The 26,023-nt window shown below is 43.4% G+C and overlaps 1 protein-coding gene across 1 annotated transcript in view; it reads right to left on the minus strand.

Annotated features, from left to right (window-relative positions):
• Positions 1-26,023, minus strand: part of ZNF827 (zinc finger protein 827) — a 184,060-nt gene that overhangs the window by 139,236 nt on the left and 18,801 nt on the right. Inside the window, exon 2 of the mRNA XM_007471998.1 lies at positions 2,201-3,226. Coding sequence (XP_007472060.1) covers positions 2,201-3,226 — 1,026 coding nt within the window. The remainder of the gene's footprint in view (positions 1-2,200; positions 3,227-26,023) is intronic.

Genomic DNA, 26,023 nt, shown 5'->3' on the forward strand with positions numbered 1-26,023 from the left:
CGTGTTTCTCTTTGCAGTGATCTTTTGTCTTGTGTGAGTTGTACAAAATGAATGTTTTGTTTTGTTTTGTTTTTTAATACAATCACTCAGTCAATGGAGCCACTTTGCCAAGCCTTGGACTGTGAACAGAGGCATGTGGAAAACAGGGGACACAGGTCCCTGTCCATCAGCAAAAGGGGTGGCAGAGCCCCTTCTTTTCCCTCCTCTTTCAGTTGGAACATGTTCATTGATTCAAATATTAAGTGTTTCAGCAACAGAATACATTCAGTAAAGAAAAAAGAAAAACTCAGTTTCGTATAGATCTCCATATTCAATTCTGCTGAGAAGCCTGTGGAGGTATGGGCATGGATTAAGTGCATTTAAACCAAAAAGGGAGCACATCTCATCCCTAGAGTGTAGATCCTACAACGAAACAGGCAAACAGTCTATCGCCCACCCTGGAAGCTCATGACCTTTCTCCCATCTTCACGTGCATCTAGTCACTTGAGTGAAAAGATCACACTTCATAACTATTGCTGGTTACACCCAAGACACTTGAAAATGACAAAGCCATTACAGTCTGCCGTCAGGAGACAGTTTTATCAGTTCCCTCTTTCCAAGCCTTTAGCCAACTCAAGTTTATTACTAATTTTGTGTAAGCTTTTCCTAGTAACTAATGTCCAGGTGAATTTACAGGAGAAACATCATTAATACAGTTATTTAATAACCAGATGGAGAATACTTAAAAAGTGACATTTTACACAGATAGCCATACCTCTCTTTCTGCTCCTACCCCTAAATGAAATTTCTATAAACCAGGAGTGATTTTTTCCCTTGCAAAATTACCCCACTCCCTCTGCTTGTCCCCCTTTTCCTAATTTTAGCTATTTTTCTCTTTATTTCCCCAGATGGCGAGTGAGAAGTGAAGAGTAGGGAAACTCAGAATTGATCAAGATTCCAGGATTTTATTGACACTTCAGAAACCCTGGACTGAGCAGTTTGGATCACTTAAAGAGTCATAAAAGTTCCACATATCCATTTGCCTAGCTCTGTTCTGCTGTTTACACAAGTTTTCCAGTAATTATAATGAGTGCCTATAGCTCACTCAGCAATTTAAATGGAAATTTGTCATAAATGCATCAAACTGATGTTAGCTGTGATTGTTCAGTCAGTTATTTGCCATTCTAAGCCCCTGTCATCAACATGGCTGCAAATAATCAAAAGTTGGCTAGACGCACACAATGGCAGCGTTTCTACTGATGAGGACACACATGGCCCACTTCCTGTTCCAGTCTGGCAGGATATCCTCAAGAGACATCCGAAACTCCATATATCCATCTCTGGGGCCCTGTACTTACCATGGGCATAATTTAGAAACAAAGCAGTACAAGAAATGATGTTTCCACTGTGAGGACTCAAGTGACTAAGTTTCTCCCTCAGATGAATAACTGTGAATGTCAAGGCTCTATAAAACGGCCACTTCTCCTTTGGAAAGACCGTCTCCACAAGAAAAACCCATGATTCACATTTTCCACATGCACATTCCTTCAGAATCTGATTGGACTGCAATAAAATAAAGCATTTGCAGGAAATGCTTTGATTACATCTGGATGACAATACTCTTTAGAGTCCTTGTGTGACAAGATATTATGGAAGAACACGATAAGTAAAGGCTTACGTTCCACAAAAAATTAATATAAATACTAACATGAAAGTATACAGTGTGGTAAATTAGGGCAGAATAGCTACTGATGATACAAAAGTCCATTTGTCATGGAGGCAGTAGGACGGTAAGCGCTCTCTTATCAACTGTTTCAAAAGCAGTGAGTTTTTCTTCTCCCGTCTGTTCAGGGATGCCATGCACTCCATGACGAAGGTGCTTTGATCTTCCCCTGTTAAATATATCTTGTGTGGACCTAGCCTGAACTTGGTAAGAAAAAAAAAAATCATTTCTATGCAACGGAGGAGTACTGTATGTCTCTAAGATTATTCATTACCTTTCAAAACTAAAGCTATTGGTGAAGTTTTTTGCGTCACACATACATGAAAGAACCCCCTAGGCTGCTTACTTAAAGTATTTTGTCATGCTCCTGCTTTTTTATTCCTGCCTCAGATCCGATGGGGAACCCAAGCAAAGAAGGCAATGAATTAGACGTTGCAGCTGACAGGTAAAAAAAAAAAAAAAAGACTTACAAGATGATGGAAATGAAAGCATCCATACCTGAGTTGGAGGGTTTAGACACTCTTCCCTTAGGAACTGGGAGTAACAATAATTCCAAGGATTGTGGCGGAGGTGGCGGCGGGGTCACTTTGTCTTGCTTCTTCTCTGAAGGCGGTGGCGGGAGAGGGTCCTCAGGCACCAGTGACGATTTCTCAGCCAGAAGGGTCCCGGCAGCCCTTGCTGCGACCTCTTTCAGAAGGGCCGCTGAGGAGGTCATGGAAGCCAGGGAAAGGAAAGAGCTGGCCGGGGGCGGGTGTTCCTGGCCAGGAGTCAAGCTTCTCTCGCTGACTTTCTTGGATAAAGCTGCCAAGGTGGAGCTGGCAGACTGGGAGCTGAAAGGGGAGGAAAAGGACTCAAATCGCATGGTCTCCTCCGTCCTGGTCAGCGATTTGTCCTGCAGAACAGCATTGGCTGCAGCTTTCAGTTTGAGGATGGCCGAATCCGGGGACAAGCCGCAGGTGGTGGTTGAGTTTGGCAACCACTTACCTTGATTCCATAGGAAACGGTTACTTGGAGTGTATTGGTCATTCTGTTCCTGCTTCTCTGCCAACTTCCTGGCCAGCACGCTGAGCTGTTGGGCATGGTGGGACGGTGGGGAAAAGGAGAGATTCGAGCCGACGGTGACAGGGGACTCCACCCTGCCGTTGGCCGTGGCCGTGGCATCGAGTTTGAGGGACCCGGCCTCTAGCAGCCGTCTCAAGTTGCTGCTCAAGGGCTTGGTGGAGCCCACGGGATCGTCATCACACAAAGAAGACACGCCGGGGGAGAGGTGATCTGGACACTGCAGTGGGTCTCGCAGGACCTCACCGTCAAGTGCCACCAGCTCCAACGTGTGACTGCTGGGGGTCCCGCTTCCCAAGGAGGTGTCGGGGGAGGTGGACTGCTCCTGGATCCGGTCCTCCAGGGACAGCTTATAGTTCTCCTGGACTTCTCCATAGGATGCTTCCGACGGCGTCTCTGAAGAGTTCCCATACCAGTGTTCTCCTTCGCTGAGTTCTCCCTCCGCCTCGTCCTGCCTACTAATATCTGGGGGAATTAAGAAGATCAGGTTTACTCCCAAAGCGAGCAACAAGCGAGCCTGAAGACACTCACACGGAGTCGTGGACATGCTTCCTCTGCCCTTCCACCCACGAACCACACGAAAGACAGACACAACTTTAGAGCACTTCAGGTGCTGGCTCAGACCGTCTCAGCCTAAGCCTGAAAGGATGCTGAACAGGCCAAGGTAAAAACACACCCACCTTCTACATGTGTTCATCATTCTCATAATTATTCCAGATAAAGTGAAGTGGAAAAGGAGGAAAGAGAAAGATGGATCTGATAAAGAAGAAACCGCTACTTTCGATGATGGGGGAAATGGGAAGAAGCTTGTACCCTGGTGAAAAATCCCAGCATGACATCTTTAGGATTGTGTGGGAATGAAAGAGGCAGACTGGCAGAAGGAGAAACACAGTGTGATGAGCCCCAAGGCAGTGGGAAGCCGCTTCTCCGCTTTCTAACTACGAGTCACTTAGCTGGCTTGATACAGTAAAATGCAATTAAGTTGATCAAATCATGTAAATAAAAACCTGCCTATTAGCTATTATACCAACTTCACATAGTTGTTCTGAAGCCTCCATCATACTGAACATGTGACCATGTTTTGAAAACAGTCAAGTACTATATAAAAATGAGATCTCATTAGCAAACACTACTCACATTCCTGATTTCTTAAAAGGGACAATCTCTCCCTGATTTCTTAAAGGGACAACGCACGCTGCTTGTTTGAGATTCCAACCCCTCGACTCGCCTGCCCTCTCAACATGGACAGTGATTAGTAATTTGTTCCCTCACTCCACCCAGGGTCGCCTTTCGTTATTTTTCTATCCATTAGTTTATCTGTCCACCCTTAAGTGCTCTCACTGGCCCCCGGCACCGGTTAGTTGGGACTCTTTGCTGTTCCAGGAGCACAAGTGGGCTCCGCCACTTTTCTACCTTTGCTCAAAATATTCCTTTGACCTGGACTGTCTTTCCCCAGAAAACCCGACGGTCCAACTCTGCCCATCCTTCAACAGCCAGCTCAAAGGATTCTTCCTCATGATTCTGCCTAGAACTCTCAGTCAGAATTAGTCTCTCTTTCTCATTCATTCACTCACTCATTCAACAAATAATGAGGGAGTGCCTGCTGCATGTCAGGCATTGTTCTAGATTGTTCTAGACCGAACAACGTTGAACTAAACAAAGATCCTGCCTTCTTGGAGCTTACATTCCAGTGGAGAAAGACAGATGTTAAACAAAATGAATAAATGAGTAAATCCTACAGTAAGCCAGAGGGTGATAAGTGTATGGGAAAAGATACAGAGCAGAACAAGGAGGGTTGGAGGTAAGGGGTAGGAGGTGAGTTGTCATGTTAAATAAGGTAGTCGGGGTGAGGCTTCACTGAGGCTGTGGTGACATTTGAGCAAAGACTTGAAAGACACCAGCAGCTGGTCAGGCAGCCATCTCTGGGAGAGGGGCCCAGGCAGAGGGGGTCGCTGTAAACACCCTGATGTGGGAACTTGCCTGGCATGTGCATGGACCAGCAAGGAAGCCAGTGTGGGGAGAGTAGAGTGAGTGAGTGAGTGTCAGAACAGTAGGAGAGAAAGAGAAATAATGAGAGAGCGAGAGAGAGCGAGAGAGAGCGAGAGAGAGCGAGAGAGAGAGAGAGAGAGAGAGAGAGAGAGAGAGAGAGAGAGAGAGAAAATGTGTGAGTTATAAAGGAGGGAGGCCATGCCTATCAGTAGGACATTGTAAACAACTGAAAGGTCTTTGGCAGCATCTGGTGCAACTGGGAACCACTGGAGGGGGAAGGGCAGGGCAGTGACATGCTGTGACTCAGGTTTCCAAAGGTTTGTTCTGGCCGCATGTGGAAAGGAGAGCGCAGGTACAAGGTGGGAAGAGGGAGGCCAGCTCAAGGTGATCGCAGGTGGGAAGTAGGAGGAGTCTGTGCCTATTTTGAATGCAGACCCAACATTCCCATTGTTTAAATATTGGTGTTACATTACTCTAAATGAACTGCCTGCTACGGACTTATCTTCTAAAAAATTGAGTGGTGGTGTTCCTTGAAGGCAGGGATTTTCTTATTATGTACAGATCCCACGTATGCCTAGCACAATGCCTGGTCCCTAGCAGAGTTCCGTGAAGGTTTAGGGATCGAGCCAAAATGCCCCACTGTGCCAAGCTTTGCTGTATGACATGCTGTTTCCTTTCCCAATAGAAATAGCTGCAAGTAGTAATGCACGAACTACAAGCTAATACACTGATCTTCCCCTGCTCTTTAGAGGAGAAATGTCACAAATGACAAATTCTCTTTTACTAAGTTAAAGTTCTGCAACTCCTTCCTGAGATTCCTTATTAAGTTATCAAGAAGATATAAAATATCAAATGGAATTTGCTGGAAAAAAGCAGACAAAATTGAGTTTTCTCTGTTAAGAACAGTCCGGCTCCTTGTGATTTGCCACATTTCCTTCCTCCCATTTGATTTCAACATTTTTCATCTTTCCTGAAAGCGGCGGAACACAGAGCTACCCATCTCCCCAACAGCTTCTCGTAGGGATGCTTTTACCAAACACCAAGCAGTCAACATCCATTTCAACAATAGGATTAATTTTATGTTCCTTTGGCAAAGCCCCTGTCTTGATTCCCGATTAAATACCTCATCCTTCAGAAAAATCACATGGGAACGATCTTATAAATAGTAAGAGAACTAAAAGATTTAAAAATCACTCCAGTAAGAAAGGTTGAAGATCTCGTTCAAGGATCTCTCCTTTGATCTTTATTAACACTCACTAAATGAACTAACATAGGAAAATGTATGTTTCAAAAGGAAATACTTGTAGACTCTACGTTTTTGTCAAACTAGAGTAGCTGGACATAGTCAAGATTGGTCTAGAACTTTGTAGTATGAGGCAATTAACAAGGTACATAAAATCAGGGTTTTGAGAACCACAAAGAATTACAACCACATCCGTGTCCAGTCTTGTCATTTTACTGAGACTATTAAATACTGTAAAGGTTACCTGATTGCATCAAAGGCACACAGCTAACCTACTGCTAACACTGGAACCCCAAACCCAAATCTCTCAACACCTGGCCCAAGGCTCCTTTTCAAAGCCCCTGCCAGATGCCCTCTGAATAGCAACTTCTAGAAAGCTCTGAGCAGCTGTCCTCCCACCCCCAGACAGCTATCCTTCCACCCTCTGGAAACAGAAATCAGCAAGAGAATTCTCAGTGATAAGGACTGTATTTACTCTTTATTTTAAGATAAACCATTAAGAGGTAAATATCCATTATTCCTATACTCTGATCTCTCCATTCCCTCTCTGCCTCTTCTCTGCTGCTGTCGTCAAAAATTGATTTCGAAAGCCTGAAGAATTCAACACATCTATTGGCAAAGCCCCAAAGGCAAAGTTTAATTTCCTGCCCCCCTCCAGACCCTAACTGAGCAAGGATATTCCCCCTCCAAATGTGCTGAAGCCAGTGAGTGGGTCAAAAACTAAAGAATTCAGGCTCTAATCCCATCAAGCAGTGATAAGGAGATCCAAACGTTCCAGAGTGTTAAAAAAAACCAACAATGACTTAACTGTATAGCACAGGGAACTCTGCTCAATGTTATGTGGCAGCCTAGATGGGAGGGGAGTTTGGGGGAGAATGGATACATGTATATGTATGGCTGAGTTGCTTTGCTGTGCACCTGAAACCATCACAGCATTGTTAATCAGCTTTACTCCAATATAAAATAAAAAGTAAAAAAAAAAAAAAAAAAAAAAAAAAAAGAGTGATACAAATAGTTGATATCCACTTTTAAAGCAATTTTCTCAACCTCACCAAAACACAGCCCAGAAAAAGCAAACAATCAAACAAAGCATTTCTTAAACAGACCAATTTATGTCCTTTAAAACCCCGGGATATTTCTTAACCATCCATTTCTCCCTGCTTTGCAGACACACTCACTGAGATACATACACTCTCTTGTGCACTGCAAGGAAACTCGGCTACCTAAGGAATATTTTTAAACTCGCAATATTCTATTAATCACTTTTCCAAAAATGCTCTCCTGAAATCGAGGTTATTCAAGTAACAAACCAGCAAATAATTGTAAGGCATGACCTAGAAGGAGCCAGACCAGAGACCAGAAGAGAAACATCTCCGAAATTATTCTGTCATCACCTGAGGTCAAGCAAAAGGTGGGAGTTGCACCCAGAGAAATGAATGCAAGAGAAGTTGGGACCTGCAGAGGTTTAGAGAAAAATCCTGACAGGTTTCGACAAATAGGCTTTCAGTTCATAAAACGGCGGCAACAAGGATTTTTCTCCCACAAATATTAATTTTGTTTCCCTTCTTCTGGGCTGTTGTTTTATTTTCACATTCAGTTTCATTCTCCCTGCTCCAGTTGCGGGGAGCTCCGCTTCAGCGAGGTCTGCACGGCCACCCACCAGCACCCCACCCCAAGCCTTTCACACCGCATGATGAGAAAAGGTTCTCTCACTGGGATGCTCGAATAGCATTCCCGCAATCTAGGGGATTAATCTGCCGGACATCACGAACTTCAGAACAAGTGAGGCTTGACTTTTGACGCTCTTTCCCAACCTGAGGCTCCCCCCACGCACACACCCCATCCCCCAGCCCCACCCAGGGCTGCGAGGCTGTTCTGTTTCCTGGTCTGTCACCAGCAGGGAACAGTGGCACATAATCACAGGGCAGCGCACAGGCCACTCTCCTGCAGACGCTCCCCGCACATCCAGCCTCCACCGTGGATCTCACAGCTCTCCTGACTGAGGCTCCTGGGGAAGCCTCCGAACTGCCCGTGTAAATAACTCCCTCCTAGATCCATTATTTTTAACCTCCAGAACAGGAAGCTATTTCCATTGCTATGTCTCTGACAGCCAAAAAAAAAAAAAAAAAAAAAAAAAAAAAAAAAAAAGAGTGATACAAATAGTTGATATCCACTTTTAAAGCAATTTTCTCAACCTCACCAAAACACAGCCCAGAAAAAGCAAACAATCAAACAAAGCATTTCTTAAACAGACCAATTTATGTCCTTTAAAACCCCGGGATATTTCTTAACCATCCATTTCTCCCTGCTTTGCAGACACACTCACTGAGATACATACACTCTCTTGTGCACTGCAAGGAAACTCGGCTACCTAAGGAATATTTTTAAACTCGCAATATTCTATTAATCACTTTTCCAAAAATGCTCTCCTGAAATCGAGGTTATTCAAGTAACAAACCAGCAAATAATTGTAAGGCATGACCTAGAAGGAGCCAGACCAGAGACCAGAAGAGAAACATCTCCGAAATTATTCTGTCATCACCTGAGGTCAAGCAAAAGGTGGGAGTTGCACCCAGAGAAATGAATGCAAGAGAAGTTGGGACCTGCAGAGGTTTAGAGAAAAATCCTGACAGGTTTCGACAAATAGGCTTTCAGTTCATAAAACGGCGGCAACAAGGATTTTTCTCCCACAAATATTAATTTTGTTTCCCTTCTTCTGGGCTGTTGTTTTATTTTCACATTCAGTTTCATTCTCCCTGCTCCAGTTGCGGGGAGCTCCGCTTCAGCGAGGTCTGCACGGCCACCCACCAGCACCCCACCCCAAGCCTTTCACACCGCATGATGAGAAAAGGTTCTCTCACTGGGATGCTCGAATAGCATTCCCGCAATCTAGGGGATTAATCTGCCGGACATCACGAACTTCAGAACAAGTGAGGCTTGACTTTTGACGCTCTTTCCCAACCTGAGGCTCCCCCCACGCACACACCCCATCCCCCAGCCCCACCCAGGGCTGCGAGGCTGTTCTGTTTCCTGGTCTGTCACCAGCAGGGAACAGTGGCACATAATCACAGGGCAGCGCACAGGCCACTCTCCTGCAGACGCTCCCCGCACATCCAGCCTCCACCGTGGATCTCACAGCTCTCCTGACTGAGGCTCCTGGGGAAGCCTCCGAACTGCCCGTGTAAATAACTCCCTCCTAGATCCATTATTTTTAACCTCCAGAACAGGAAGCTATTTCCATTGCTATGTCTCTGACAGCCAGGTTCACACTCATTCCTGTCAATTTTACACAACAGTCTGTTTTAGTGTTTTTCCCTTTAAATCAGAAACTCGAAGAATTAAGAATAGAAACGGTGCAATTACAGAATGAGAATATGCTGAATACATTTTGTTTCCATGTGGCAAATACTTCTCCTTTGGGGAAAACAAAACCAAATTTCACTACCTAACACATTTATTTACAATTCAGTCCTCAAGCTGAGAAACTGGGTAACTTGAGAGCCACAACTCTCGCTGCATTTTTTTTTCAACTCACTTCCCTTTCAGTTTGACAGTTTTAATCAGATGCATTTAATTGGACTGATATTCAACTTAGAAGGTCCTCATTCAGAAAGATCGGTAGGAGAGAGAAAAAAATATATAAGGAGTCGCCTATTAATTTTCACGGCTTTTGGCTGAGGTGAAAGCGAGTGGAGATGGAAGCCGAAAAGCCTCACTTCTAAATCTACCCACAAACCATTCCCACCAGTCGGTCCACATGAATCTCACCAGCAGGTATTGAAGAGAACGAGGATTAAGCTCTCAGGACTCGCTTGGATGGAGCTGACTCATGGTCAGTCCTCTGGCAGCCAACACCCTCTTCTTGTGACCACAGGTGTGTTCACCTGGTCCCTAACCTTCTGGTTCATTTTCATCTACAAATCTTCCATGTTTTCACTTTCCACCTAATGCACATCCATAGCTAAAGGCCACACATCACTATCAGTATTATCAGTTATAACTGGAATGCAAACCTTAAATCATACAACAGACTTTTCCTTGCAACTGTATACAAAAGCAGTTTGCAAAGTTTATGGAGCAGTGTACAAAAGTTATTAGTAAAACCAATGCTGATAATTGGTTTAATTCAACATTTACTGAGCATTTACCATGTTCAGGGAACTGTTCTCTGCAACAGGGCGCCTCGAATTTCTAGGCCAACAGTTTATAATCAACAGGGAAGCCAGGAATGCACAATCCTATGAAACACAATGACTAGTACCATCAAGCAAGAGTCATGTGTGCGTAAGAGAGCAAATCATTCCAATTGCGCAGGTGGCTTTGGAAATGGACCTCAGAGGATGAAAAGGATTTCAACAGACGATGCCGGAAATTCACTCATAAGAGGGCTCACTCCTCTGCCAGCTATCAAACAGGAAACAGCCCAGTTGTGGAGTAAGCTAATATTCTGGTGACCAACGTTTAGATAAACTCACCTAAGGAAAATGTTTCCAGATTCTTCACATTTTAAAAACTCACCATCTATTGATTTGTTAAGGGCAGATTTGACCAACTACCTTACCCTACTCACTACTTTAGGTTTTTTTGTTTTGTTTTGTTTATTTACTTACTTACTTATTTATTTTTGGCTGCATTGGGTCTTTGTTGCCAGATGTGGGTTTTCTCTAGCTGTGGCAAGCGGGGGCTACTCTTTGCGGTGCACTGGCTTCTCATTGTGGTGGCTTCTCTCGTTGCGGAGCGCGGGCTCTAGAGTGCAGGCTCAGTAGTTGTGGCGCACCAGCTCAGTTGCTCGGCAGCATGTGGGATCTTCCCGGACCAGGGATCGAACCCGAGTCCCCTGCATTGGCAGGCGGATTCTTAAACACTGCACCACCAGGGAAGTCCCCACTACTCTTGAAATCAGACTGTTAGGTTATACATTCCTGGGGCAGGACCGTGATCAAGTCACCTTTGTATTTCCCCTCGAAGCCCTGCCCATAGTAGGGGTAGGTAGTAGGGCTTCTCTGGTTGTAAATGACAACCAGGACTGCAGGAAGCCATAGGTAATGTTCTTGGTCCCTACATCACTGAGAGGGACACAATGTTGCTAGCACCAGAGAGGGTGTGGAAAGCACCATCAGGGGTCCCTCTCATTTGCCTCTAGTCTCTTCTCGGAGATTAACATCCTCCTCTCAGGCCACCTTTCCCAGGAGGCTAAAAACCTGGCCGCGCAGGTTCTGGGTTCTCACTCTCAATGACGTACCATGGGAGAAAGGTCTTTCCTCCTCTGACTGCCTGCTGCAGGTCATGTGTCACTCCCTGGACCTATCGCTGAAGCTAGAGGGCAGGCTTAACAATGGCTCATTGTGGGTCACAGAAGAAACGAGAGGAAAGAGGCACCAGGAGGACAAAAGCAGTGACCTCTCTAATGTTTCATAAAGGTTTAGTATGCTGCACGTCAGGCGGTTCGGAACCCGTTTTGTGATTCTGAGCATAAACCATATCCTCATTTAGGCCGATTTACTTGCCAATTTTTCAGTTGTCCCTTTGTAGCCTGAAAGCCTCAGCACATCCCCCCACACCGGTTCTGCCCTCAACGAAGAGACCTTTCAGGGGTTCGGGGCTCCAAGTCCACAGTCTGAGTGACAGGCATGGACAGGTAATCCGCTCTGCAGGACCAAGACTCGGAGACCGCAGTTACGGGACACCGATGCCCGGGGGCACCCATCCGCTGTCAGCGTGGCCAAGAAGAAAATACAAGAATTGCTAGTTATTTTAAACTGCCAGGGTGGAGAAGACAACCAGATCCCTGTCACCAGTCCAGCTGAGGAAAAGGTGACGTGAGGGCATGGGGAAATGAGAGGAAGTCTGGAGAGGATAAACGTCCGCAGACTGAGATAGCAGAGCGGCCTCCTGGGTCAAAATGAGCATTTTGCACACAGCAGCGTTTGCAAATTATTGTTGGAAGTGTCCACGAGGAAAACAAAGGTATCACAAATTAACACATCGCTCCTTATCTTCAGAGTCAGTTCCAAACAGTATCTAAGCCAGTTTCAATATTCTCATATAAAGTGGCCACAGGTCTTCCAGTGACCGAGGAACTACCCTGTCTCCTCCATCAAACTGCTCATCTCAACGTGAACGGCAGCTACTCCATCCCTGCAACTGCTTAGACCAAAACGCCACAGCCAGTCTCCTCTACCCTCTTTCTCTCACCAAACCCCCCCATCTAATTCATTTGTGGATTCTGTTGGGTCTACTTTCAACATACATCCCAAATTTTGCCACTTTTCACCATTACTACAACTCCCACCCTCGTATACAGCACTGCACCCTATGCCTGGACTATGGAGGTAGCCTTTTTCATTTTTTTCTTTATACGTCTTTATTGGAGTATAATTGCTTTACAATGTGGTGTTAGCTTTTGCTGCATAACAAAGTGAATCAGCTATACATATACATATATCCCCATGTCCCCTCCCTCTTGCGTCTCTCTCCCACCCTCCCTATCCCATCCCTCTAGGTGGTCACAAAGCACCGAGCTGATCTCCCCGTGCGATGCAGCAGCGTCCCACCAGCCACCCATTTTACATTTGGTAGTGTATGAATGTCCATGCTACTCTCTCGCTACGCCCTAGCCTCCCCTTCCCCCGTGTCCTCAAGTCCATTCTCAACGTCTGCATCTTTATTCCTGCCCTACCACTAGGTTCATCAGTACCATTTTTCTAGATTCCATAGATATGCTTTAGCATTCGGTATTTGTTTTTCTCTTTCTGACTTACTTCACTCTGTATGACAGACTCTAGGTCCATCCACCTCACTACAAATAACTCAATGTCGTTTCTTTTTATGGCTGAGTAATCTTCCATTGTATATATGTGCCACATCTTCTTTATCCATTCGTCTGTCAATGGACATTTAGGTTGCTTCCATGTCCTGGCTATTGTAAACAGAGCTGCAATGAACATTGTGGTACATGTATCTTTTTGGATTATGGTTTTCTCAGGGTATATGCCCAGTAGAGGGATTGCTGGGTCGAATGGTAGTTCTACTTTTAGTTTTTTAAACTCCATGCTGTTCCTGTTCTCCATAGTGGCTGTATCAATTTACATTCCCACCAGCAGTGCAGGAGGGCTCCCTTTTCGCCACACCCTCTCCAGCATTTATTGTTTCTAGATTTTTTTGATGATGGCCATTCTGACCAGTATGAGGTGATACCTCATTGTGGTTCTGATTTGCATTTCTCTAATGATTCGTGATTTTGAGCGTATATTCACATGTTTGTTGGCCATCCATATGTCTTCTTTGGAGAAATGCCTATTTAGGTCTTCCTCCCATTTTTGGATTGGGTTGTTTGTTTTTTTGATATTGAGCTGCATGAGCTGCTTGTATATTTTGCAGATTGGCAGTAGCCTTCTGACTGGTTGCCTTACTTCCAATTCTTGCCCCACTATTCTTAGCCAGCAGCCAGAGTAAGCTTTTAAAAATATCTCCAATTCCACTACTCCATCCACAAAGCCTCCACAATGGCCTCTCACATTTCTCAGAATAAAATCCAAAACCCTTACCTTGACCTCAAGGCTCTACATAATCTGTATCCCTCTGGCTTCATCTGCTACCACTCTGCCTTGTTAATAAAGTAGGCTCCTGCCTCAGGGCCTTTGCACTTGCTATTCCCTTTGCCTGAAAGCCTTTTCCCCCCAAAAGAGTCACATGGCTGATTCCCTTACTTTCTCAGGTCTCCCCTCAAACATAACTGTTTATTAGAATAGAAGCTCCATAAGAGAGAAGGCTTTGTTTTGCTTGCTGCTGTATCCTCAGCACTTAGAATGGTACTCACCGGAGCACACGCTCAAATATTTGCCGCATGTATGAATGAGAAAGAAGAGTGGGCTTGGGACTTCCCTGGTGGTGCAGTGGTTAAGAATCCGCCTGCCAATGCAAGGGACACACGTTCAAACCCTAGTCTGGGAAGATCCCACATGCCGTGGAGCAACTAAGCCCGTGTACCACAACTACTGAGCCTGTGCTCTAGAGCCCGTGAGCCACAACTACTGAAGCCTGAGCACCTAGAGCCCGTGCTCCGCAACAAGAGAAGCCACCACAACGAGAGGCCCACGCACCACACCGAAGACTAGCCCCCACTTGCCACAACTAGAGAAAGCCCGTGCGCAGCAACGAAGACCCAACGTGGCCAAAAAAAAAATAAATAAATATTTTAAAGAAGAAGGAAGAATGGGCTTAATAATCAGAAAGGTAGCCGTTGTCTGTACTGGAAATGAGAACTGTTTTCCAAATTATAAATGACAATTCTATTTTTCTCATGTGAGTCAAACACAGAATAGGGAAAAGAGCCTGTTTTGCAAACTTTTCCACCAGAGCCTCCCTGGTGGCCAAGAAAAGACAACAGCAGCCTGGGGAAACGTGGGACTGAAGCTGATGCCCCCTCCAGGAAGCCCCAAATTTCTTTGAGTTTTAGCTTAACATTCCAAGTGAATTCTGCACTCTATACTATAGCTGTGCTTGTCCTTACTTAATAATATGGGGATATTTCTCACAAACCATCCAGAAACACTTATTCTCCTGGAAGGTGCACCATTTCCCTCTGGATACCCACCTGCTTTGGAGAAACATGTACCCTATTTGGAGAAGCAAGAATGTATGAAAAGTATGTAGCACACTGTCAAGAGCTCAGTAAGGGGTGGCTGTCAGTGTTACTATTATTACTATCAGAAAACAGCACTCGTCCTGGTACGCCCCACTTCAGAGAGCAAAGCAGGAGCCCAGAAGGTAACTTCCCGGGATGATACAATGGATCCGCAGGATATCAAGAACTACCATTCTATTTGTTGAAACTGAATTTTGTTATAGGTATTATTTTAGTGATGGAAAAGCCTTGGAGATCGAGTTCATAGGTCTAGCCTCTAGGCAGAGGCCTAGAGAGAGCTGGTGATTTGTCCGAGGTCCCATATTGATTCACAAAAAAGACGGGACTTGAGCTCAGATGTCCCAATGCAGAGGTCAGTGCTTCTACTACCAAATCACTAAGTGATCATCGCTGAGTGAATGAATGAATCCTAGAATGAAGCCTGGAACACTGCAGGTTCCCAATAAACATCTGTTGAATGAGTAAACAATCATGTATAAAGCACTGGAAATGTACCTGGTTCTATATTGTGTGTTTTAATATTCACCAGCAAATTTGATCCTCACAATAATTTTACGTGGTAGACTGTACTCTCTTCGCTTTACAGACCAGGAAACCAAGTTTCCAAAAGGCTTACTTAATATACACACTTAGTGACAAAGCGAGGTTCAAACTCATACCTTCGGAATATGAGCAACCTGACAAAAAAGTAGTATTTCAGGTAATCAAAAAGTACCGAAGTACCTTGATGTAGTCACCATGTTTTTATTTTGTTTTGATGGGATTTAAAAATGCATACATACTCAAACAGGACGTGTGAAACATAATTACTATGTTTGTAACATGATTATTATGTTCTGAGATGTTTCTCAGAAACTCCTGGGACTTTTCAGCAGCTTGCCCCCATATTATATAGCCCCAAGCAATGGTATTTTAAGTTACTATTCCTACTTTAACAGTCTTTTGACATTTTTTTTTTGCTATTATGCCCTACACAGAGTCTCTTCCTTCTAAATTTGAAGTTTTTTTGTCTGCCATAACTGAAAAAACAATCACCAGGCTTATTAAACCTGTGCAAACTAGGGCTTCCCTGGTGGCGCAGTGGTTGAGAGTCCGCCTGCCGATGCAGGGCACACGGGTTCGTGCCCCGGTCCGGGAAGATCCCACATGGCGCGGAGCGGCTGGGCCCGTGAGCCATGGCCCCTGAGCCTGCGCGTCCGGAGCCTGCGCTCCGCAATGGGAGGGGCCACAACAGTGAGAGGCCCGCGTACCGCAAAAAAAAAAAACTGTGCAAACTAAAGATGAAAACCAAGTGTCATAGGTTGAATTGTGTCCCCCCAAAAGATGCCGAAGTCCAACCCCCAGTACCTGTGAATGTCATCGATTTTAGAAATAGGATCTTTGTAGGCGATCGATCAAGTTGAGATGAGGTCATTAGGGTGGGCCCTAATCCAGTATGACTGGTGTCCTTATAAAAAGGGGAAATTTGCACACAGAGACAGACAAGCCATGTGAAGACTGCAGTTGTGTTGCCACAAGTCAAGAAACTACCAGAAGCTGGGAGAGAGACCCACAACAGATACTGCCCTAGCACCTTCGGAAGGAGCATGGTCCTGCTGACACCCTGATCTTGGACTTTTGGCCTCCAGAACAGTGAGACAATACATGACTTTCGTTTGACCTTCTTTTGAATCATGGGAAAACAATATCTGTTTGCTTGGTTTGTATTAAATTATTGCATATAATTGTCATAGGAGCTTATCGATTAAGAGTAATTATTAAAAGAAATTTTTTTCTGGCATTTAAGCCGTCCAATTGGTGGTACTTTGTAATGGCAGCTCTAGAAAACAAATACACTTAAGTTTGAGTGAAGGCCTGAGACTTTTTTCTGGGGTTGTTCACCTCTGGATTCTAAACCATAGCCTCAGCTGGTACTGTAGTTTTTGCCTAAGCTGGGTTTATTGCACAAAACTGGCCACCCTGCCACTCAGTGTGAAGTTGCCAGAGGCTGCAGAGATTACAGACTAAAAGGTTATTTTTGCTTCTCTCTAAACTTTAGCCAAATTTCTGTCAAATGTAAGATTTTGAAAAAGACATTAAGCAAGAGAAGTCTTTTATTATTAGAGCAACTTAGAAATCTCCAAACAAACAAACAAATCTATCGTCTATCTATCTATGTGTGTACATATGTACTCATCACCACATATGTTGTAGCAAATTAAAAAGGAGGGGACGTTTGAAAATATAGTATGAACCCACTGGCCAGAGGCCAATCGAGAGACCAAAACAGGACTGGTTAGACCACAGATTGATTCCTTGATGGTTAACCCTTTCAGGCACCTCCATGTTACAAAAAGCATATAGAATTTGTCCCCTCAAGCAATCAGAAGTAAATTTACCATGGCTACCATGGTGTTACCAGAAAAATTGTCTGCTAAGGCTGATAAATAGGTTGATTATCTGCTTCCTTGACTTTTATTTCCTCTTGTATAAATGTTTTCATCCCAACATTACCAATACCTGTTCTAAGATGAACGACAAATTACCAAACTACTGAAATCACCAGGAAATTCTTAATAGATCAAAAAAGAACTTAATAACAACAAAGAGCCGTAATAACATAATAATGCACTCTGTAGTCTAAGAACAGCCCTCTATAGAGAGATAAATGGCTACTTAGCAAAATCTTAGCTTATACCTAGAATGATACATTTCTTTGTGGGCACATTTACCAAGTGTTGACAGCAGGCACCTTGGAATGAAACATATCACAGTCATAACTGTTCTGACTGCCACAGAAAAGTTCACACAGTAAGCCCTTTATTGACTAAAAATACATGGATATCCAGAAGGAAAAGAGCCTTAGGGGATAAGAGATTTAGCAAGGGAGAGGAAATTGCTTTTTATTTAGTGATTAAATACACATAAAACAAAAGCTGCAGAGGAAGCTGCTCCTAGCTCCCACATACTCACAAAAGGAGATGGTGCTATGGAATTGTGGGAGAATATTTTTTTGGGTTATGCATGAGAATCCATGACACCAAAGAACACCACTTACAAGGACAACCCTAACTCAAAAGTCAACTTTAAACACTGATTTAGGCCAACAATTTTAACCTTTGCTGGAACCAGGCTTTGTGCCAGGGCTGCTATCTAGTGGTCAAATGTTCTCTTATTTGTTCTCTCCCTTTCTATTCCCTGCCCACCTTCTGGCATACACATATGAAGTCAATGATAGAAAGACAAAAGACAGTGGATACAACAAAATCTACAAGCAACCAACAAACCAGGGCAATTCCAAGGGCCAGAATATCCTGGAGCTGGATTAACAGCCCCTTAACAACCCGGAGTCCACCGGTTTTGTCCACTTAATTCTCTTTGAAGAATTCCAGGGGTGATTTCCTTTCTTCCCGGACTTTCCCCAGGCATGCCCACTCGGGGTTTCACTAAGAAAACTTTGCTAAGTCTTTCACCTGAAAGAAACCTGGCCCTGTTTTCTAGTTGTCTGTCACCAGGAGCAATGCTCCAGAGAAGAAAACATCCATTCCACTTCCCAACAAAGCTCAGTCCTTCTGGAAATGCATCAAGTGATAAGGCTGAGGTCAGGGAATATGTCTACTGTTGCTTCAGATGAAGGTTCGACCCCAAGGTAAATGCTCAACAACAGCAATAAATTCCTCTGACACACAGATGTATGGCCCCAAAATGAGCCTGGCCGTCTCCCGGGAGTGACCTCTTATATTATTCGTATGTCAGCTCCTCTCGTTGTTAACCTTTTGGGAGTCTGTAAAATGCCCCAATTCTCTATTTGAATAACCACACCACTTCTTTTTCATCTTATCGAACTTAGAACTCTCTGCAGCCCTCTGGCTGCAATATTCTCCCACATGTTATAAGAACTTAGTTACCTAGCTTATCCTCCACCAATAACTGGTATTTGAAAAGGATGAAAAGCTATAGGGCCATTTAAAGCTTTCACTTGAAAAGCTTTCTGATATAAATATTCTCAACGACTCAGGCTTTGTTTTCAATCTACATGGTTCGAAGCTACTTAGAAGAAAGCCAAATTCTTTTGGTATTTCCACACTAACGTCAACAGTAGTGAATCCTGTAAAGCAGGGTCAGCAATCTTTCTCTGTGAACGGCCAGACAGTAAATATTTTAGGCTTTGTGGTGCACATACGGTCTCTGTCCCATATTCTTTGTTTTTTGTTTTTGTTGCCATTGCTTATTGTTTTTAAACAACGCTTTAAAATGTAAAACCATTCTTAGCTCAAGGAGCTGCACCGAAACAGGCAGAAAAATAGGTAATTTTTCTTTATAGTCAAAGCAGAATGGTGCTTAAAACAATACTGGAAATTCGGACAGATGGCAACAAGTTTCATCACCATCTTCTTGATCCAGCCACTTCTGTGAGTCACAAAGGACCTTGGTGCCTCGGTTTCTTCATCTATAAGGGGGTTTAGAATAGATGAGTGATTTATAAACCATACCCTCAAAAACCCTAGGACTCCAGGGAAGGTCACGGTTGTGTGGATCCATTTATCTTTCACCTCAGCACACGGCTAACCTGCAGCCCAACTTTGATCTTATCTATACAGGAGCGCTCTCCTTAAAGACAAGGGTTCACTAATTTTTTTTCTTTTTAGTTTTAAAAACACTGCATTAGATGATCTTGGGGATCTTCCTGGTGTGCATCCTCCATGAGTCTATTATTGGATAATCGATCCTTTTCCAATCATTGTATTGAGAAATGTCAGGTAGATAGGAAATGATTTTTTTTTTTAACATCTTTATTGGGGTATAATTGCTTTACAATGGTGTGCTAGTTTCTGCTTTATAACAGAGTGAATCAGTTATACATATACATATGTTCCCATATCTCTTCCCTCTTTGTCTCCCTCCCTCCCACCCTCCCTATCCCACCCCTCCAGGCAGCCACAGAGAACCGGGCTGGTATCCCTGTGCCATGCGGCTGCTTCCCACTGGCTATCTACCTTACGTTTGTTATATATATGTCCATGTCTCTCTCTTGACCTATCACAGCTCACCCTTCCCCCTCCCCATATCCTCAAATCTGTTCTCCAGTAGGTCTGTGTCTTTATTCCTGTTTTACCCCTAGGTTCTTCATAACATTTTTTTTTTCTTAAATTCCATATATATGTGTTAGCATACGGTATTTGTCTTTCTCTTTCTGACTTACTTCACTCTGTATGACAGACTCTAGGTCCATCCACCTCATTACAAATAGCTCAATTTCGTTTCTTTTTATGGCTGAGTAATATTCCATTGCATATATGTGCCACATCTTCTTTATCCATTCATCCGACGATGGGCACTTAGGTTGTTTCCATCTCCTGGCTATTGTAAAGAGAGCTGCAACGAACATTTTGGTACATGACTCTTTTTGAATTATGGTTTCCTCAGGGTATATGCCCAGTAGTGGGATTGCTGGGTCATATGGTAGTTCTATTTGTAGTTTTTTAAGGAACCTCCATACTGTTCTCCATAGTGGCTGAACCAATTCACATTCCCACCAGCAGTGCAAGAGTGTTCCCTTTTCTCCACACCCTCTCCAGCATTTATTGTTTCTAGATTTTTTGATGATGGCCATTCTGACTGGTGTGAGATGATATCTCATTGTAGTTTTGATTTGCAAGGAAATGATTTTTTTTTTAAATATCTTTATTGGAGTATAATTGCTCTACAGTGGTGTGTTAGTTTCTGCTTTATTACAAAGTGAATCAGCCATACATTTACATATATCACCATATCTCCTCCCTCTTGCGTCTCCCTCCCACCCTCCCTATCCCACCCCTCTAGGTGGTCACAAAGCACCGAGCTGATCTCCCCGTGCTATGCGGCTGCTTCCCACTAGCTATCTATTTTACATTTGGAAGTGTTGTATATGTCCATGCCACTCTCTCACTTCGTCCCAGCTTACCCTTTGCCCTCCCGTGTCCTCAAGTCCATTCTTTACGTCTGCGTCTTTATTCCTGTCCTGCCCCTACGTTCTTCAGAACCATATTTTATTTTTTTTTTAGATTCCATATACATGTGTTAGCACACAGTATTTGTTTTCCTCTTTCTGACTTACTTCACTCTGTAGGACAGACTCTAGGTCTATACACCTCACTACATATAACTCAATTTCATTTCTTTTTATGGCTGAGTAATATTCCACTGTATATATGTGCCACATCTTCTTTATCCATTCATCTGTCCATGGACACTTTAGGTTGCTTCCATGACCTGGCTATTGTAAATAGAGCTGCAATGAACATTGTGGTACATGACTCTTTTTGAATTATGGTTTTCTCGGCGTATATGCCCAGTAGTGGGATTGCTGGGTTTTATGGTAGTTCTTTTTTTAGTTTTTTAAGGAACCTCCATACTGTTCTCCATAGTGGCTGTATCAATTTACATTCCCACCAACAGTGCAAGAGGGTTCCCTTTTCTCCACACCCTCTCCAGCATTTACTGTTTGTAGATTTTTTGATGATGGCCATTCTGACCAGTGTGAGGTGATACCTCATTGTGGTTTGGGTTTGCATTTCTCTGATGATTAGCGATGTTGAGCATCCTTTCATGTGTTTGTTGGAGATCTGTATATCTTCTTTGGAGAAACGTCTATTTAGGTCTTCTGCCCATTTTGGATTGGGTTCTTTGTTTTTTTGTTATGGAGCTGCATGAGCTGCTTGTAAATTTTGGAGATTAATCCTTTGTCAGTTGCTTCACTTGCAAATATTTTCTCCCATTCTGAAGGCTGTCTTTTCGTCTTGTTTATGGTTTCCTCTGCTGTGCAAAAACTTTTAAGTTTCATTAGGTCCCATTTGTTTATTTTTGTATTTATTTCCATTTCTCTAGGAGGTGGGTCAAAAAAGGATCTTCCTGTGATTTACGTCATAGAGTGCTCTGCCTGTGTTTTCCTCTAAGAGTTTTACAGCCTTACATTTAGGTCTTTAATCCATTTTGAGTTTATTTTTGTGTATGGTGTTAGGGAGTGTTCTAATTTCATTCTCTTACATGTAGCTGTCCAGTTTTGCCAGCACAACTTACTGAAGAGGCTGTCTTTTCTCCATTGTATATTCTTGCCTCCTTTATCAAAAATAAGGTGACCATATGTGCATGGGTTTACCTCTGGGTTTTCTATCCTGTACCATTGATCTATATTTCTGTTTTTGTGCCAGTACCATACTGTCTTTATTACTGTAGCTTTGTAGTAGAGTCTGAAGTCCAGGCACCTGGTTCCTCCAGCTCCATTTTTCTTTCTCAAGATTGCTTTGGCTATTCGGGACCTTTTGTGTTTCCATACAAATTGTGAATTTTTTTGTTCTAGTTCTGTGAAACATGCCAGTGGTAGTTTGACAGGGATTGCATTGAATCTGTAGATTGCTTTGGGTAGTATAGTCATTTTCACAATGTTGATTCTTCCAATCCAAGAACATGGTATATCTCTCCATCTGTTTGTGTCATCTTTAATTTCTTTCATCAGTGTCTTATAGTTTTCTGCATACAGGTCTTTTGTCTCCTTAAGTAGGTTTATTCCTAGGTATTTTATTCTTTTTGTTGCAATGGTAAATGGGAGTATTTCCTTAATTTCTCTTTCAGATATTTCATCATTAGTGTAATAAGAATTAATGCAAGAGATTTCTGTGCATTAATTTTGTATCCTGCTACTTTACCAAATTCATGATAGGAAATGATTTAAAATCCTATATTGAAGTATTTAAAGGAAGAGCAACAAAAACAAGAAAGTGATCTTATTCTAAGGGGCCAGATGTGCTTATTTAGATTTGTGGAAATCCACCAGATAGCCTTATCAGAGCGTTCCCAAATGCCACACAGGCCAATGAGAGTTCACTCTTGCATCTCTCTGCTTAGGGCTCTGGGAAAAAGCAGGATGGTTTAGCAGTGGACAGAGCACTGAGCTCAGATCCGAAGACCTGATTTCCAGGCTGAATTTGGAACTTACCAGGTATGTAACTCCTGATGTTTATTTAAAAAAACTGGAGGACCTACTAAATACCAATCCATAGACTGGATGTTATGACCACAGAGATGAACCAGACAGTTGTGGGACACACCCTCCCATTACTGAGATCCCTTGTCTGTAAAGCAGGGTCATAACACCTGCTCCCTCTCCTAGGCCCCGTGGTCCTGCAGAGATGGCAAGGCTTGTGCAAACCGCCAAAGCACAGACAACATTGAACCAGACGGCTACAGATACTCCTCCTCACAACATACGTGAAACTTCAAGAATTCACCCAGTTGATAAAATGAGGTGACAACAGGTTTTGCCTAACCAAAAAACCCACAACATTTCTGGAACATGACGCAGCGTGGCAAAACAGAAAGGGCACAAGCCTTGGCACCAGAAAATGCCACTCGAATCCCGCTCTGCCTCCTACTAGACCCTACCAACATCTACAGGCCCACTGTCTCATGTACAGAACAGGATATTAATACCTGCAATTTCATAGGGTCATTGTCAAGGTAAATCAGAATTATGTAAGTAAAGTATTTGGCATATAGAGTTAGCGCGTAGTGAACATAGCTTTCCCTTTCTTTCCCTCCCAGGCACCTAGAAATCTCAGATAAGAGAACAGTGTATTTTAAATAGTAGAGCTTACCTCAAAATTGTTGCTATTGCTACCCAGCTCTGTATCATAATCACCTCAACCAAAAAGGGCAGGAAACTTCTGGTTGTTATGACCATGGATTCCAGATGTAGAATATGCCCCGTCATCAGGAAAATCTTACAGTCTTGGCACAGTTTGAGGACAGAGATGGAGAGCAGCAGCCAGTAACAGAGGGGAGACTCTACAGTCTGGAATGCCACAAACTTCCAACCACAAAAGTGCTCTCTGGCACTCAGATTGTGGCATCCCCCTGTGGTGCAGGCCATGGCCCCTGTTCTTGTCGGCAAGTCTCTTCCGGAAGCACATGACTTTCTCCAGTCATTGCTAGGCCACATCCATGGGAAGGTTCGTGGCACTGTTCATCACCTCCACCCAGCCCAGTTAAACAATTCAGGCAAATCGTTTTCTCATTTCTGAGAGAGGAAGATAGCAGGAGAGAGTCCCCCAAGTCCTTTCTGCCCCTATAACCCTTTGATTCTGTGACCCATTCTTAACTTCTCCATTCGTTCATTCAACAGAGTTGATGGAACACCTCCTATATCTTGGATTCTGTGACCCATTCTTTCATTCATTCACACACTCATTCATATATTCAATAATGTACATAGAACACCTCCTATCTTTGATTCTGTGACCTGTTCTTAACCTCTCCTTTCATTCACTTATTCAATAATATTCACTGACCACTTACTATATACCAAGTACTGTTATGTGCAAGAATGTACAAAAACGAGTAAGAAATAATCCATGCCCCAGGCTTACAGTCAATAAGGACATAGACGAATAAGCAATTATAATGTGGCATGGGAGGTATTATGAGAGATCCATGGGAAACATGGGAGGGGACGCCTAATATGCCTAATTCTGGCTGGGAGGTGGGACAATGATGCGGGGAGGGGAGGCAGGGAAGGTTTCTCAGAGGACTGAGTGTTGAAGGATAAGAAGTTTATCAGGCTAATCAGATGGGTTGAAGACATCCCAGAAGTAGGGAAAAGAATATGCCAAGGTAAGGAGATATAAGCATGGCGGCCTGCAAAACAGATCACTCGATATGATTGAAATAAGGGATATACAGGAGGGCATACAGGAGGGATATACAGGAGGGCAGAAGAAAGGGGGCTCAAAAGATGAAGCATCTTCTATACTTTGCTAAGAATAGCAAACTTTATCCTTTCAGGGAATGCCTAAAAGATCCTAAATAAGGATTATCTGGATTACATGAGTCTTTTAGAAAGTCTACAGTGTAAAGACTGGATTATACAGAGGCTGGGGTGGGGGAAGAGGAGATGAGACTGAGGCAAAAAAAGATGTTAATTCTTATGGGAGAAAATAACAACGTAAATGAAAGCAGTGGTGGGGAGGGTGCGTGATGAATGCTAGAGATATTTTGGAAGTAGAATCAAAAGACTTGGTGGTCCATTTGATGTGGGAGGTAAGGAAATGGGTCGCATGTAGGATTACACCCAGGTTTCTGACTTGGGTCGGTGGGTTCATGAATGGTGGGGACAGCAGCCCAGAAAGGGATCACAAGAAGACCAGAAATCCTCCCAGCTCCCCAGGCCTGAAAATCTCAGGCATCTCCGTACGCAACAATACACTCTCCACAATAAATCATGCTGAACCCGTGGTATCCACGGGAGTTCTCCTTCTCTAAGGGGGTACCAGGAAGTCACAGGATGAACATAGAGCACCTTCATAGATCAACATTTTGACATATGTATTTGTGGGGAAGAAAAGTAACTTAACTGCTAAGTTTAGTTAAAACATTATTTTAAAACACATGTTATAGAGCAAAATGCCTATTTTCATCCAAATTTGCAGATGGAACAAAAGACTTTGAAGATACTTCAAAGAAACCTCCTAGAGGCTGAGAACCCTTGTGAGAGAAGGGTCCCCTGCCTTTGGGGTTCTTCAGTGCAAATAGCCACAAAGTGCTGCATTGAAACATTATCAAGCAAAGCTGAGGAAGCACAAACACCAAGACTTGGCATTTCCGTTCCCGTGCAGGCACCTTGGAGAGGTGGTTCTCAAAGTGTGGTCTGTGGACCCCCAGGGGTCTCTGAGACCCTTTCAGGGATCCTCAAGACCAAAACTGTTTGTTTTCATAGCAATACTAAGATATCATCTGCCCTTTGCACTCTGTTAACATTTGCGCTGATGACACAAAAGCAATGGTGGGTAAAATGCTGGCACCTTAGCTGGAATAGAGGCAGTGGCACCAAAGCATCCTAATAATCACTGCACTCTTCACCACCACACACTCACAGTAAACACACACACACACACACAAAACAAAACAACCCTGCCAGTTTCACTTAAGAATGTCTTTGGTGGGGGACTTCCCTGGCGGTCCAGTGGTTAAGACTCTGAGCTTCCAATGCAGGGGGTGTGGGTTCGATCCCTGATCAGGGAACTAGGATCTCACAAGCCGTGCAGCGTTGTCAAAAAGAAATATATATATATATATAAAAAAAGAATATCTTTGATGAAGCAGCCGTAGAAATTATTAATTTTATTAAAGATTGACCCTTGAGTAAACTTTTAAAAACTATTAAATGTAATGAAATATGTGCATAAAGCACTTCTGCCACGACTGAGGTACGATGGCTGTATCTAGGAAAAGTACGTGTGTGATTGAGTTGGGAGCAGAACCAGCAACTTTTTTCTTGGAATATCACTTTTTTTTTTTTTTTTTTTTTTTTATCCCGTAGCATCTTAGTGAGTGGACTTAGGTACGATGATTCCAAGTGAACTAAGTCACA

The sequence above is a fragment of the Lipotes vexillifer genome, unplaced genomic scaffold (genome assembly GCF_000442215.2).
Source record: "Lipotes vexillifer unplaced genomic scaffold, Lipotes_vexillifer_v1.1 scaffold269, whole genome shotgun sequence".
Taxonomy (NCBI): domain Eukaryota; kingdom Metazoa; phylum Chordata; class Mammalia; order Artiodactyla; family Lipotidae; genus Lipotes; species Lipotes vexillifer.